General features: G+C 50.4%; 1 protein-coding gene across 7 annotated transcripts in view; it reads left to right on the forward strand.

Annotated features, from left to right (window-relative positions):
- LOC130529505 (IQ motif and SEC7 domain-containing protein 1-like) overlaps positions 1–14,044 on the forward strand; it is a 64,286-nt gene that overhangs the window by 24,799 nt on the left and 25,443 nt on the right. The window contains exon 1 of one of the 7 annotated variants that reach the window (XM_057039804.1): positions 5,117–5,745. The exons of 4 other annotated variants lie outside the window; for them this stretch is intronic. In XM_057039804.1, the coding sequence (XP_056895784.1) occupies positions 5,669–5,745 (77 nt within the window). In that variant the 5' untranslated portion in view covers positions 5,117–5,668. Of the gene's footprint in view, positions 1–5,116; positions 5,746–7,673; positions 8,282–13,288; positions 13,509–14,044 lie in introns of those variants that run through there. 2 more of the 7 variants (XM_057039802.1, XM_057039808.1) reach the window with 2 other exon arrangements.

Below are 14,044 nucleotides of genomic sequence, written 5' to 3' on the forward strand. Positions count from 1 at the left end.
TTTTGGCGCGGTGATGTAACGGCGGTGCACGTGTAGCATTCTCCTGTCTCTGCAGCGGGACCCCAGACCTCGACCACGCTGCAGCTCCTTTCTGCAGCCGTGTGCACGCAAAACAGTTTTCCACACACGTGCTCGTCAGCTGGTGCTCAGCTGTATTACCCTGCCGTGTCGGTCGCTCACGCCGGACACGGGGATCAGTCATCCTAATGAATATGAGACCTTCACGAGTCTCCACAGAGTCCTTCACAGGCAATCTGCCCCCGCGTTCCGCTGGATTAAACCTCCGACTTGTGTACGGGGAAGCGTGCACGGACATTTGGCAGCCAGTAATTGCAGTTCTATTCAAGACAAGTAGTGTTTGATTCAGCTCAGATCTATATTGTCTGCGTCTTGGGTTTTTTATTTTTTTAATTATTACAGATGAGGCTTTTAAGCTCATCACGTGACTGAGCCGAAGGACTTAACAAGCTACAAATGAACCACTGGGAACGCGACCGCTGGGGGGGGGGGGACACGAGCATCTTATTTAGCTGGCGCTTGAAAATTGATATCGGGTCGATAAGTGTAGCTAGTTGCAGCTGTGTTCTGCATGTTCAGAGTTGGTCGTCCCTCTGTACTTGTCGATAAAGTTGCGCTGATTCTATTTGTTTTCAAGGATGATGCACGAAAGGGAAAGCTGACCAGAAGATCGGCTCATGGTGACCACAGCAGGGTTGTTTTTATCTCGGGTGAACTCCAATCCCCCAAAAATTAGCTGCATTTCCCATGTTCTCTATTAAAATGATGTGCTGAGTGCTGCCCCCTGGCGGCGCTCAGGGTCCCTGCTTCTCACAGGTTGTGTGGAGCGCACAAGCTGCGGTTTTGCTGACACCACACACAGTATGTGCACGTTTTAGGGTCTCACAAGTGATGTCTTGAATGGGAACTTCGCCGGGTGGCATATCAGCATCAGCAAGCCCCCCGGAGCTAATGCCACCCGTTCTCAGAGGGCATTCCTGCCATATAGAAACATTTCCCCTCATCGGTTGAGAGGTTCTCCTGCGGCGGCCCCGTTCAGATGACGCAAGCGCTGATGCAAACGAGTGCGTCACCGCAGCTGTCGGGGAGTGACGGACCAGGTTTGAGCTCTGCAGCTCCAGTCAGCAGCCAGCGTTGCCCTCGATATCCCTCCACCGGAGGCAGCAGGCGCAGGGCTGCATGCAGATCTGCGGAGAGTGGACTTCCTGGTCCACTTGTGCTGGCTCAGAATGTGCTGATACAGCATCATTAAATTGGACAATGTTAATGGAATTGAGTCTCATGAGCTCTTAAGTTAATTTTCCGCTGGTCCACCCTTAAAGCGGCCGATTGTTGCCTGGTCTCAGGACTTTATAGCTTATTGAGCTGCCATTTGATCTCTAGGAGCCATTGATGAGATGCCAACAACCGCCGGGCTTTCAGTCTTGCTGACGTGTGCTGCTTCACCATTGCATTGAAGCTTCCGCTTCGGTCGCCAGACCATCATGCCTTCATTTTGAAAAAGTCAAGTGAAAGGCAACTGAAGCGAGCTCTGGTTACGTTCTACCGGGACCAAAATAGGTCCCACCAAGTGTAGAATTACATCCGAGATGTAAAGAGGAGGGCTCTGTGAGGAAAGGGTTCCTCAATGGTTGGAGCTGAGGATCAAGCCTGAAAGACCTTTTTATAACAGCGATTCTGAAAATAGTTGATATGAATCCTGAGAAATGGATTTCATGGAGTTAACGGCGCATTTTCGGGAGAAAGTCAACGTGTCAGGGCCGCGGTCTTCTCCTGTGTCTCAACCCTCCTCCTGGACCCGCCTGTACGGGATGTGCCAGCCATGACTTCTTTCTGCCACGCTGGCGCAGAACTTGGCTCTCGGTGGCGTCGGCCATTTGTCCACTAAAGCCCGAGCAGCTGGACGTCTGCAGGCTGGCAGCGAGCTTTTCAGCGGGAGGCCGTGTCAACCATGTGTCGGGATTATCAAACCGATGGGAGCCGCCGGCCTCTCGGGGGCACTTTTCCGTGAGTTAAAGTTTCCTCAGGGGTGGAGCCGGTCCTGACGCATCCGTGGTTCGGGAACAGTCCATAATAATCCCCTGTCTTTGCCAACGGCAACGTCAGAAGCGACATTAGCATCTCCAGAACAGTTTTTTCCTCTGGCAGGAATAAAATGCACATACGAGGATGTTTATCAGTGTTGCGTAACGGCTGCCGTGTCTCCCAGCTCCAAAGCTGATTCTCTGGTTTTTGCCGATTCTATAGGCTGAATACTGATGACTCATCCTCACATTCAGGTTATTTACAGTAGGCAGGGTTTTCTTTGCTTTTATTCTCTGAATCTTTCTGGATGCTGTCACATGACGACATGTTGGCTCAGCTTTGGGCCCGAGTCGTTGACGATTATCAGAGATGGGGACTTTTAGAGCGTTGCAAGGCCCTCCTCCCTTCAGGAACGATGGTGCTCTTTGGTAATAAAAGAGCCCTCTGCTCATGTGGATACCCCCCCACTCCACATCTTTGTGTCCCCCAGCTTGTCTGCGTCGATGCTCAGGGGTGAACAGCCTCTCGGGCAAACTTTAACTTTCTCAAACTATTTTTGAAGTGAGGAATTTGCGCCGGACGGTCAAGTAACATGCTAGACCGCAACTCTAGAGCCCCCCCCATTTACCATGTAACAGCATCTCCCTTTTGGCAGGCGCTGTGCTTTTATCACAGATAAGAGGAAACAAAGCTGCATGATAAAGTAGCGCGGGGGGGGGGGGGGGGGGGGTATGCTGCTGTCAGATGCTCAGAGGGGGGGTTGAGACGCTGTTTGTCAAATGCAGCAAAAACTGTAGGTATGATAAAATTCTCTTCTTTGTGCTGATGTCAGTCACGTCCTCACTATGCTGGCTCCACCGGGGGAGGGTCGCTCAGTCCTGCCACCAGGGGGCGAAATGTTCTAACACATCCTGGCCGAAACCCTCTTGTGCTCGTTAAAGCGCAACAGAAATAGGGCTTCAGGTGTTTATGGATGCATTTCCCTTTCTTCTGGAGTAGTTGAATACCTTCCAGAGTGATAATCAGTAGGCGGGGCGCCCACAGGCCACAGATGCAGTAAATATAAACACCCAGTTTCTTTTGCTCACTTTGTTGTTTAACTTAATCAGTTCATCACCGAGGCTCAGGTTTCCTCTCCTGGCTCGGGTCCCTCTCGGGTGTATCAGCTGTGACCTCTTGTACTGTTCTTCCTCTCATGTGATCAGAGGACTTTCTGCCTCTTCAGAAGTCAATATCTAGTGTAAAACACTGTGAAATCTGGAGGACGACGCTCCGCCGATGGTAAAGGAGAAGGATCGGCTCTCAGCGGCGTACAGCAGCGCGGTGGAGACATCAATGGCCCGTCGCAAGGTCATTTTATCCAGACTGATGTCAGAGCTGATGCGGTTTCCTTGCCTCTACATCCCTCCTGGTCTCTGAAGCAGTATGGAATCACATCGATCCATTTGCAGCGCAGCGGAGATTGAAGTCCGGGTTGGAGGAAATATCCATCACATTTTGAAATCCCTGGTTTCTGCCTCTGTGCAAATATTGACCTGCAGCCAAATGCACGTGTTCATTTTATTCCAGCCTACTTCTGCAGCGGCGTTCCAGATTGATGTCGACAGCACGGAGGTGGGAAAGGGCGGCTTTATTGGCAGCTGCCTGTCCGACTTGCTTCCAATGTATCTATAGGCTGAAGAGCTGGAATTTACCTGCTGACAGGCTGCAAAAGAAGATTCCCAGGAAGTATTCCAGTAAAATATGCACCCGTTCTCCAGCTGAAGATGGTGGAAGAGAGTTTTACTGACCCTGCGTGTGTGGAAACGTAAGCAGCTCTGCACCTTCCTTCACCCCAAAGCGCCTCTGCTTTCGGCTCCTGCCCCACGATGCCAGCGGCTCATCTTCATCCCCCCGCTGTGCAATCGCTGCTCTGATTGGTTACCTTTCCTGAAGCCTCTGGAGAGGTTCCTGAATGTTGGAGAGGGGTGTGCTGGGTGTTGAGAGGACCTCCAGCACAGCAGCATGCCCAAATGGAACGGCATATTTTTAAAAATAGGGAAAACCTTCCAACCGGAGCCAAAACAGCCCTGAGATGATCAGCGTTGGGGTAGAACCCCATTCTTAAATGCTGAATATGAAACTATGATACTTTGGATACCGGATATGATCCTGGAAGCCAGAATGGGAAGTTGTCTTGTGTGGTCCTCTTCAGTGAGCTGTGTGTAAATCAGGGGTGAATGGTGACGGGGGGCTGATGGTGGTGTGTAGCCCAGTGGCTTCAGTGGTGTCTCCGCTGCCTACATGGGCCCTCAGGGGACCCTCAGGGGAACCTTTGTGCTATGCAGACCTTTCTGCTCCATTTGGGAAAACAGAGGAAGCAACTATAGAACCAGGTAGTGTGTAAAAAGCGTCTTGATTTTATGTTCAGTGTGTGTAAATATGCACAACGGTGTGGTCAGTTATTTGCCTGTTTGTGTTAAATGCGCTCTTTCCAGGGTTCCGGGGTGTTTGGACACCAACAGCAGTTGAATATTGATGAGAGGCCCTCCCACACCCCTTTTCCCATGACTGCTGGGGCAGGGTGGCACTGCACCGTGGCAGGCACTGGAGAAAGAACAGCCCTGTCTCTGTTCGAATGCAAAAAAAGAAAGGAATGGAAAGTCTTGCGGTGCTCCTGAACTTGCACGTCCTGCACAGTAAAGGAGAGCAGGACATATCTGGGCGTCACAAACTCATCACTGGCTCAGGTTGATGATAATTGAGGATTTCCTCAAATGTTTTGCCAGTAATTTATTGTGTTTATCTGTGCTGTTTCTAGCATCTGGATTAGCCAAATCCTGCCTTTCTTACCAAACATTCAAGCTCATATTTATTTGACAAATGTATCCATGTAACCTCATCGGGTCGTGCAACGTTGCGGCAGCCCCTCCCCACTCAGACGTGGGCCAATAACGGCCGGCTCTGCAAGGATTCCATCTGAAGCTTCAGTAGTATGTGAGTGTTGCCCGGCAACCACAATCGGCACATTACTGGGAGGTCCTGTGTGGATGGTAGCGGCTGAGGAAGAGGGAGGGAGAGGGACGGGAGTAAGGGGGACAGAGATAGGACGGGAGAAGGTTCAGCATCGGGCTGGAGGAAAGGAGGAGGCTAGCGAAGGATGGCGTTGAGCTGAAGGAGTGACGGCAGGACGCCAGAGCCAAGATCCAGCCTCTGGCTCGTTAGAAAAGTTTGCTCTTGAGGAAAGGACGGAGGGGAACCGTTGAGGAACAAGTTGTGGCGGTGAGGAACAGCTGTGGCTGCAGGCGCGAGCTCTCTGTGGATGCTGGACTGTGGACGATCAGGGACGAGCCGACTGACCTCGATAGGAGCTAAATAAAACGGAGCGGCAGCAGCAGCCCAATAAAAATACATTTCAGGAGAGGATGGACCTCCGGCCGTAACACTGGCAACGCAGACGGGAGGTTTCCTACGCGGGTTGGTGACGCTGCCAGGAGTGATGTGGTCGTTCTGGGCGGATTGAAGCCACTCGTCCAGCTGTGCCGGCCAGGCAGGAGAGAACCAGCCTGCCTCTGGAGTGCCATGCTGCCCGTGGATGCCGCCGGAAACCTCTGCCGTTTCGCCCTCTTGATTCCTTGACTGGAGGATGTGGAAGTTTAAGGCGTTTTGCCTCGATTACTGGCACGTTCTGTGTCTGCACCCCCACAGCAGCTTTTATAAGAGGTACGTCTCCCAGCAGATCATTTCAGCTCTGCGCCGCGCCGCTACCTGCGCCAACAGCACGTCCTGAGACGATGTTGAACTCTCAGGAAGAGAAATGGTTCCCTTGTTGGCGAGCCAGCTCAGTCTTTGGCTGTTTCTTTTTTAGACGGACCCAGTTGGCACTTGGAATGGTGCTGGTGGTCGGTTGAACGTGCTAGCTGAGCAGGCTCCTGCCCCGGCGGGACCCCTCTTTATTCACCTTCACCTACTGCAGGAGCTGGGCTCGATTACCGAGTCGAGCTCTGCGGCCTTGCTCGGCTGCCCAAATAGAAAAAGAGAATCCATATTTTATGAATGCATAATGCGTTTGGGGACCCCCGCCTCCCTCACGACGCCTCAGTCACGCCGCGCTAATTGGACTAATGTCCTGTAGCAACACCTCAGATGGAAAACGGCGAAACGACTTAGCGGATGCAAATATTGTCTTTATCTTCGGAGTTTTTTTTCTTGGCTGACATTTATTTCTGCAGCTTAAAGGTGCATTTAAAAGCGTGCGCGGCCCAGCCCCCCCCCCCCCCCCATCCCCGCCATCCCCCTGCTGCCTCCTGTCATGTCTGCTGCCGCCTGTCACAACACAGCTGACGCGTGCGCGCTCCTCCGTTTGCGATGCAAATCGATGTACTTTGCGAACGTTTCTCCACCAAGGACGGCGCCCCGCTTTTGGCTGCGTCTCCCACGTGTTTGTTGCTCCGTAAACACGCCCACGGACCTCAGGCTGCAATTTCAGCTCTTATTCAGCATAATTCTGAGCCCAGTGCTTCCAGTTAGAGCATTTCTATTCTGGTTTGGTGCTGCTGCACCAGTGGGATCCAACCGGCTGTGCTCCAGGAGGTTTGCTTCGTGCAGATGTTTGATGTCTGGATCAGAGGGAAGCTGATCTAGTGTGAAAGCTGGTGCGGTCTCGGCTCTGTATGCTAATGTGTTCGGCTACATAAACACCCAGTTTGTCAAAAGCATTAATATTCGGAGGATAGAGGACACCGATGATTCATTAATTATTCATCCCTTCTTTGAAGACGGGCTTTAGGGGAACCCCCCACCCCCGCCAACAGGGCGTCCTCTACAAACAAACTTAGATCTTTGCGTTCTCATTTGTTCTCTGCTTACTGCGCAGTTAAACTAGAGCTACCTCAAAATCCTGATATTATTGGGAATTGAACTATGGCTGCGCACAGTATTGCTCAACATGTGCATAATATGCACAATTCAAACGCTGCTTGTTATATCTTAAATATTTCTGTGTATTGTACATTTACGCCTGACTTATATTGATATATTAATATTGGTCACAAATAAATCATCACATTGTTTATTTTTTTGCAGCGTTTGCGGAGAATCTTCAGTTTGGGCTCGATGTTAGCAACGACTTCAAAAGACAAAGGACTTTAATGCTGCAAAATAGGTCCCTTTTTTCTCAATTTGAACACTTTATCATCCCCAAATATTCAAATCTCACCTCTCAATCGTGGCATTCAGCAGTGATATCACGTATCCATAGTTTTTCTAGAATTGGATGGTGCTAATGCTAACTGCTGGAGAGGACCCGTCACTGTCTGGGATTGTTTTGGCTGATTTTTTTCCTTTCTGTTGTCTGTGAATAACATTGTGTCAGCAATCCAGCAGAGTTACTGGAATATTCCTGTCATTGGGCGTAACTGGATGACATCGGTGTAGCGTGCAGATTGTATCCCAGCGCCAAGGCCGTGTTATTAAAGCAAGATTGTGTGTTGTAAGTGAAAACAGCCTCTCCCAGCTGCTGAACTGGGCTTCACCCTCCCTCCTGCGTGGCCTCCCCATCGAGAGCGGTGTGATTGTTGGACACTGGCCCGCGCGGCTCTCTCCGGCCCCTTCCATCTCCCCATCTGCCACTCCGATTCCCTCTATCTCGCCTTCGCTGGCGTCCACGTAAACACAAGCGCGCACGAGAAAGACGCCGCGGGCCCGGCCCATCGCCGCTGGGGAGCGGCAGATAAGTTGAGGACTGCACAGAGGAGAGAAGGAAGGGGTGTCTGCAGAGAGCAGTGGGGGCTGGTGTGTGGACCCTGATGGGTGGAGAGCTTTTGTCAAGACGAGGGATGATTTTCTTGCCGCTATATGTACTGGGACCTTTACCTTACTTGGTCATGAGGCAGCTTGCTGGTGTAGCAACACTGAGCTCACCATAAATCAGGACTGGGAGAGCTTCAAAACTACACAGGCAGAGCAACTCCGGCGCTGAAAGAATGCATTTCTCAGTGGGATTTTCAATGGAAAGCGGAGGATGTGGGGTGTAATTTGTGGTCCGGGATGGAGTGAGCACAGACTGTACTTTTTGTGGTTATTTCAGTCGGGGACTTAATACAATTGTGTGTTTTTCAACCTTGTAACTTCCCCTCGGTGCCCTGCGCGGTTTGTTTTTCCCCCCCTTTTTTCCCTCTGGCATGTGTGATGCTCCTGCTGATGTCACCGTCATATGGAACACAATGTGGAGGTACTGCATTTCCAGCCGAACTATAAGGTAGGAGACCATCTGGCTCAGGCCGGCTAAATGATGGTTGTCGTCCCAGCTGACCGCAGCAGCCTGCTGGCATATTCCTGACGTATTACCCATCCAATAACATTCCTGTCTATATGCTCAGCTTAGTGGTTTCCTCTCCAGAACCACGGAAATAACTGATCGGCGTCTCTCGGACCAGGCAAAGACATTTTCAAGGTCTCTTTATCAAGGACGCGTCTTTGACAATAGATTTAGGGATCATCTGCCCGTTCCTTGTTTCCCTCCTTTTTAAAACCCCGTTATCGCCCGACTTTGTCCTCTGACAGAGGTTTCGCCTGAATATCTTATGATGAGCAGCGCTCAGATAAACACTGCAGCCAGTGGGGGATTACCATTACTCATGATTTTCTTTCTTTTTCCCTTTTGCTTTTCAAAGGCATGCGATTATTTGACGTTGGCTATCCTGTGATTATAATGAGGTGGCCTGCAGGGAAATTAAAAAATGTAATGTTTAACCCACTGTTTTGACTTTTCATGTGGTCTCACTGTTTCCTCCCTGATGCCGCCCTTTCATGTTGAACCATTAGTTTTATTTTGTCTCTCTGGTGGACGATGCAAAATAACAACGGCGATCCCATAATGATTGCAACTGTACATCATGGCTTTCTTAGTTACTCTTACGATAAATGCAGATCTTATTTACCCCAAATGAGGAGGAATATGCTAGATTTTGTTACGTGCTAGTTCATATATGTTCCATAAAAGTGCGACTGAGGGATCGGCATCGCCCCCTGGTGGCTGACTGCACTAACAGAATGAGCTCCTCCTCTGATTGTTTTAGATGGAACCCAGGCTGCACTGGTTTGGACTGGTAATAATAAGTAATGCATGATCTCAAGCAGAAAATGGGCAAATTCCAACTGAAATATTTTGTTTTAAGGCCGCACTGCTCAGCTGTAACAGTGATACTGGACACTGGGGTCCATCTGATCTGTGTCTGCAGCTGTGTCAGACACTGGAGCGGCACCATGGCTTATTAATGTGTGTGGCTCTGGTTCACGTCAGGTCTGAAACCCACAGAGGCGCCTCTGCTCTGTCGTAGCTCCAGTGCTGCATAAATGAAGTGAGGCCGACCAATTAGCTCCGAACAGCAGGTGATTCAACATCGCGGCCGTATGATACAGCCGACGCTGACCTCTCCGTCGGTACGCTGGCTGCCTGACAAGCCGGGTCTTTTTTTGGAGGGGGGACCTGGGAGGAACAACTTGTAATGGAAAAACAGCGACCTGCCAGAGCGAGCTCTCGGCTCTGCTGCGGTGAGTGAGGAGAAAAATATTTTCAGGGTGGAAAAGTTTAGCCGCGTCTCGGAAAGCAGCTGTCCTTCAGGACGGCGGAGCGGGAAACTGGCAAATTTTCTGCTGAGCGGATCAAACTCATTTTGCTCTCTGTGGTCGCAGGAAGTCGCCGTAGTCGGATCACGGGGCTTTGACCAACCGCGCGAGGCGACTCCTTGTCGATTCAGCAAACCTCAGCCCGCCGGCCTTTTCGTACTCACACTTGTCTTATTTCTTATCCAGTGGAAATTAGCTGCACACTGCAACAATCTGTATGAACACAGCAGGCTGCACCCTTATTCATGTACTTCTATATATAATAATCAGTTGACAATACTTTGGCAGGCTGGTTTTGCAGGCGCTGTCCAAGCTACTGAATTATTGACGTCTATCTTTCTCTCAGAGAGGCACCAGCTATAAATTTGAGCCCTCTCTTCAATAACGTGGCCACCTTGTTTGCCGAAAGGTCATTGTGGCACAAAAAAGGCGGCCGACGGGCTGTCGCGGCCGCAGGGTCGCAGCGTTAAAGCGCATATTTGGAGACGCCGCGGCGGGTGATCTGATAAGCCGGGCAGCTTTTCGGAATGTTAATGAGCTGAGGAAGCTGGTTTGTTTACTGTTGCGCTGAAGAATGCTGTCTGCCAGAGAGAGAGGGAGAGAGGGCGAGAGAGAGCTGTTCATGCTCCGGGTGCAGACTGAGGTGTGAGGCATGTGCCTACATCACAACCTGAGACGTGTAAGTTGAAAATAGTCTGATTTTTGCACCTTTTACCCTAGCGATTAAAACTGGGACGGGGTTTTTTTTGCCCCCAGTCTCTGTGATCGGCCTGTTCCTGCCCTGTTTGTGCTGCTGCTCTGCATCAGATGGCACGTTGCCGTGTTTCTCTTCACAGCTCTGGCCCCGAGAATAATGAGGGTGTGTGCTGCATTAACTTATGTAATGGTGAGCGCGAGGAGGGGCAGCGGTGGGGGGGCAGCCGAGCAGGAGGGGGAGAAAAGGAGAGTGATGAGCTCATGCTGCTGCACTGCAGCCCTTTTGTACACACTCTGCATGCGCCTTTCACCGCCGTGCACGCACTCAGGTGCATGCATGCGTCCGCTGTAAAACACTCGGGTGGAAGATGGAGGAAATGACCTGCCCATTTCCCATAATTGCAACCGGGTTTATTGCTGCTCTGCGGAACGTGGCGGTCGATCGGCGCATCCTTGGGATCGCCGTTGCCCCTCTCGGTTTCTGTGAATGAATGGTTTTAGGGGTTTTCTCAGGCTCAGCTGTGAGCCAGCTGAGCATCCGGCCAGTAAGTGCCGCTAAATTCACCAACTCGTCACTGCGACAGAGCCGAGCCTCATTATCCGGAGCCCGTTTTGATTGATGGCAGGAAGGAGCGAGGAGGGGTTTAGGGTCAGGGAATGGGGGAGCTGATAATGACACCGGAGAGCATTTTAGTGTACTCCATAAAACAGAGCAGCACCTTTGGGGGCTTTAAGCTCAGGCCTGAACAGCGATGAATTAGTGGGCAGGAAAACAAACAGGAGAACATCCCAGATCCATGTACAGAACACCTATTGTTAAAAAAATATACGAGGAACTCTGCTTATGAAGAGTATTTGCATGGACTTAACGAGTGCTGTGAACATACCGTGTTCCTGCATGGGGGGGGGGGGCTGACAGGCGGCGGTGCCAGCCAGGCTGTGATGGTGGTGAATGAACACTCATTTAAGTTCAGTTGTTCTCTCACATGGACTAATTGCTCTGTGCACACAGAAATCCTCCGACACTCAAAAGGTAATTTTTTTCCCCTCCCGTCGGCAGTAGCCGTTGCCTTGACAACCAGCCTCGGAGGTCCGCGCACGTGCGTGCAATTGTGATAAATCCTGATTTCAATCTATGAAGCGTCCGTCCACAGAGACGCGCTGTGGGCGCCGGACCTTGTGCCTGTGACATCATTCGTCTGCAGCGTTTTCGACTTTCTGACCTCAGATCGGTTCTGATCGGCCGTGAGGTCGTAAGCGCTTCATATCAGCTCATTTCAGTTGGGTTTTTGATGCCACCACAGGCTGCAGCTCACACGTAAACCTGTCCGCAGCCTGAACAAGCTCCCTCCGGGTTCTCCTCCTCCGTGCACGTTTCGACTCTTTTTAAACCGCTCACCTTCCCCTCTGCTGCTCCGCTCTGCATCTGCTCCCTTTGATGAGCCTTTTGATCGGACGATGTCCCTAAACCCCGCATAGCTCTGCTTGCAGCATGGGCTATGCGCCAGCGCCCCCTGCTGGCGGAGGCTCCTCAGGACAGAGATCAACCCTGAAGTCTGTGAAAAGCTGTGGTCACTTGACATGGGCGTCCCATTAATCTCCCCCCCTGCTGTGTGGGAGAGACCACTGGGTATTTGTGAGAAAGTCAAGGGCAGAGCATGGAGAAATGAAAGAATGGGAAGTATTTTGGGTGAGATAAATGAGTCATCCACGAGGTGAAAGAAGACGAGTTAAAGCTGATTTTGTTGGCTTTTTTCCCAGATGAAGCCTCTGCCAAATGTTATTTAACTGGTCTGAGAGAATAATGGTTTTATCATGGCAGTAACATTGTTTTTTGTAAAAATATATGAATTTTGCCATCAATACAATTCTCTCTGTCTCTCTCTGTCTCTCTCTGTCTCTCTCTGTCTCTGTCTCTCTCTGTCTCTCTCTCTGTCTCTGTCTCTCTCTGTCTCTCTCTGTCTCTGTCTCTCTCTGTCTCTGTCTCTCTCTGTCTCTCTCTGTCTCTGTCTCTCTCTGTCTCTCTGTCTCTCTCTCTGTCTCTGTCTCTCTCTGTCTCTCTCTGTCTCTGTCTCTCTCTGTCTGGTTAATCTCTGAGTCATTTTTCCAGTATGTTGGCATCAGATATGTCAATCTGGAAATGTCCTAGAATTAGACAGGACTTCTTCTTCCTTTTGGCAACTGTGCTGTCCCAGCGTTGCTTCTATTAATGTTGCCGTTAGTCACAAATCAGCTGATCCACCTTTTCTAACCCTGTATGAGGACGCAGACGGCTCTTATTCTCTCCTTTCCTTAGACGCTGTCCACTGTCCTCTGCATCTCCTTCAACCTAAAGACATTTTGCTCTGCACTGATTTACCGTCAGCTCCGTGATAGATGGCTGCAGCCTTTCATGCTGCTTTTATATCGTAGTAATATAATAAAGCAAGTATAACATCAGATGGGTGTATAGGGTGCAGGAACACTGAGTGAGTCAGTTCTCCAGACACATAGTCAAGGAGATTCCACATTTTCCCTTCAGAACAGCAGGAATTAAGGATGAATGACCCAGAGTATCTTTTGTAACCATTAAACTGAATGTTCTGACACAGAGGGAGGGCTGCACATTCCCCCATATCAGCTTGTTCAGTATATATAAAGGTATAAAGGACTGTCTAATATCTCGACAGTGTTATCTAACTACGTTCTGGACCGTGCTCAGTCAGTCTGAGGACGCGTCCTGGTCAAAAGCTCTGATTTAGCCTTCGGCAAAACTCCGTGTCCTGAGGAGGGGGGAAAACACAGCCAGTGACCTTGCAGATGAAGCTTCGGACGTGTCCCCAGAGCAGCTGAGTAAATGAACACAGATTGGGGTAGAGGCATGTTTTTGACGGGGGGGGTGTACACTTGTGCAGGAAAAAGTGAGAAAGAATGAATGTGAGAGACGCAGCTGAGCGCAGCAGACAAATGAAGCAGTGGGAGGGCGCCGAGGCCGATGAGAGGCTCGTCGACGTTGAGGAGAAAATGCTGATTAGTGAGAGTAAACCAAGTCTGATTGAGCTTTCCAGTCTGCATTCAGCTGCTCCAGTATCCACAGCTGCCTGACCGACCCGCAGAGAGCCGTGACAATTTCTCATCAAGTCCTGGATCTGGCGTCCCGCTGTGGAGACACATGTGCTGAGGTACCTGGGCTCTACGTGTGTGTGTGTGTGTGTGTGTGTGTAGGAGATTTATCCCTCAAAACTCTGTGACTTTCTAATTCTTGTCTACTCTTGAAATGGCTATTGCAGAGCCTTATTTCCAACAGTAACACTAATGAATCAGCATGAAACAGCAGATATATGTCTCAACTTTCGGTCTGTACCTGCATGATTTGTAAATTTAAGCCTCTTCTGTAAAGCTGGACGTGTCTCCGCTCATTTGTTGGCCCTGGTGTCCCTCTGATTCATACTTTTGCTTGTAATCTGGAGTTCCGTCTGAGTCACAGAACGTCCTGTTAACATCTTTTCCACTCCGGAGTGTCTGAGGACCCCGTCTCCCTGGTCGCTCATGAAGAGCCAGCGTCCACGCTCGCGCTCTCATTAGCCCCGTGAACAGAATGGATGGATTAGCGAGCCTGTCATTACAGCCTATTAGATGGACGGAGCGTGAGAAGGCTTTTCACTTGTCAGCCATTCTGTACCTTAGAAAGGAGGCCCGACAACACAGAGCAGCACTG

This window comes from Takifugu flavidus, chromosome 8 (genome assembly GCF_003711565.1).
Source record: "Takifugu flavidus isolate HTHZ2018 chromosome 8, ASM371156v2, whole genome shotgun sequence".
In the NCBI taxonomy this organism is placed as follows: Eukaryota; Metazoa; Chordata; class Actinopteri; order Tetraodontiformes; family Tetraodontidae; genus Takifugu; species Takifugu flavidus.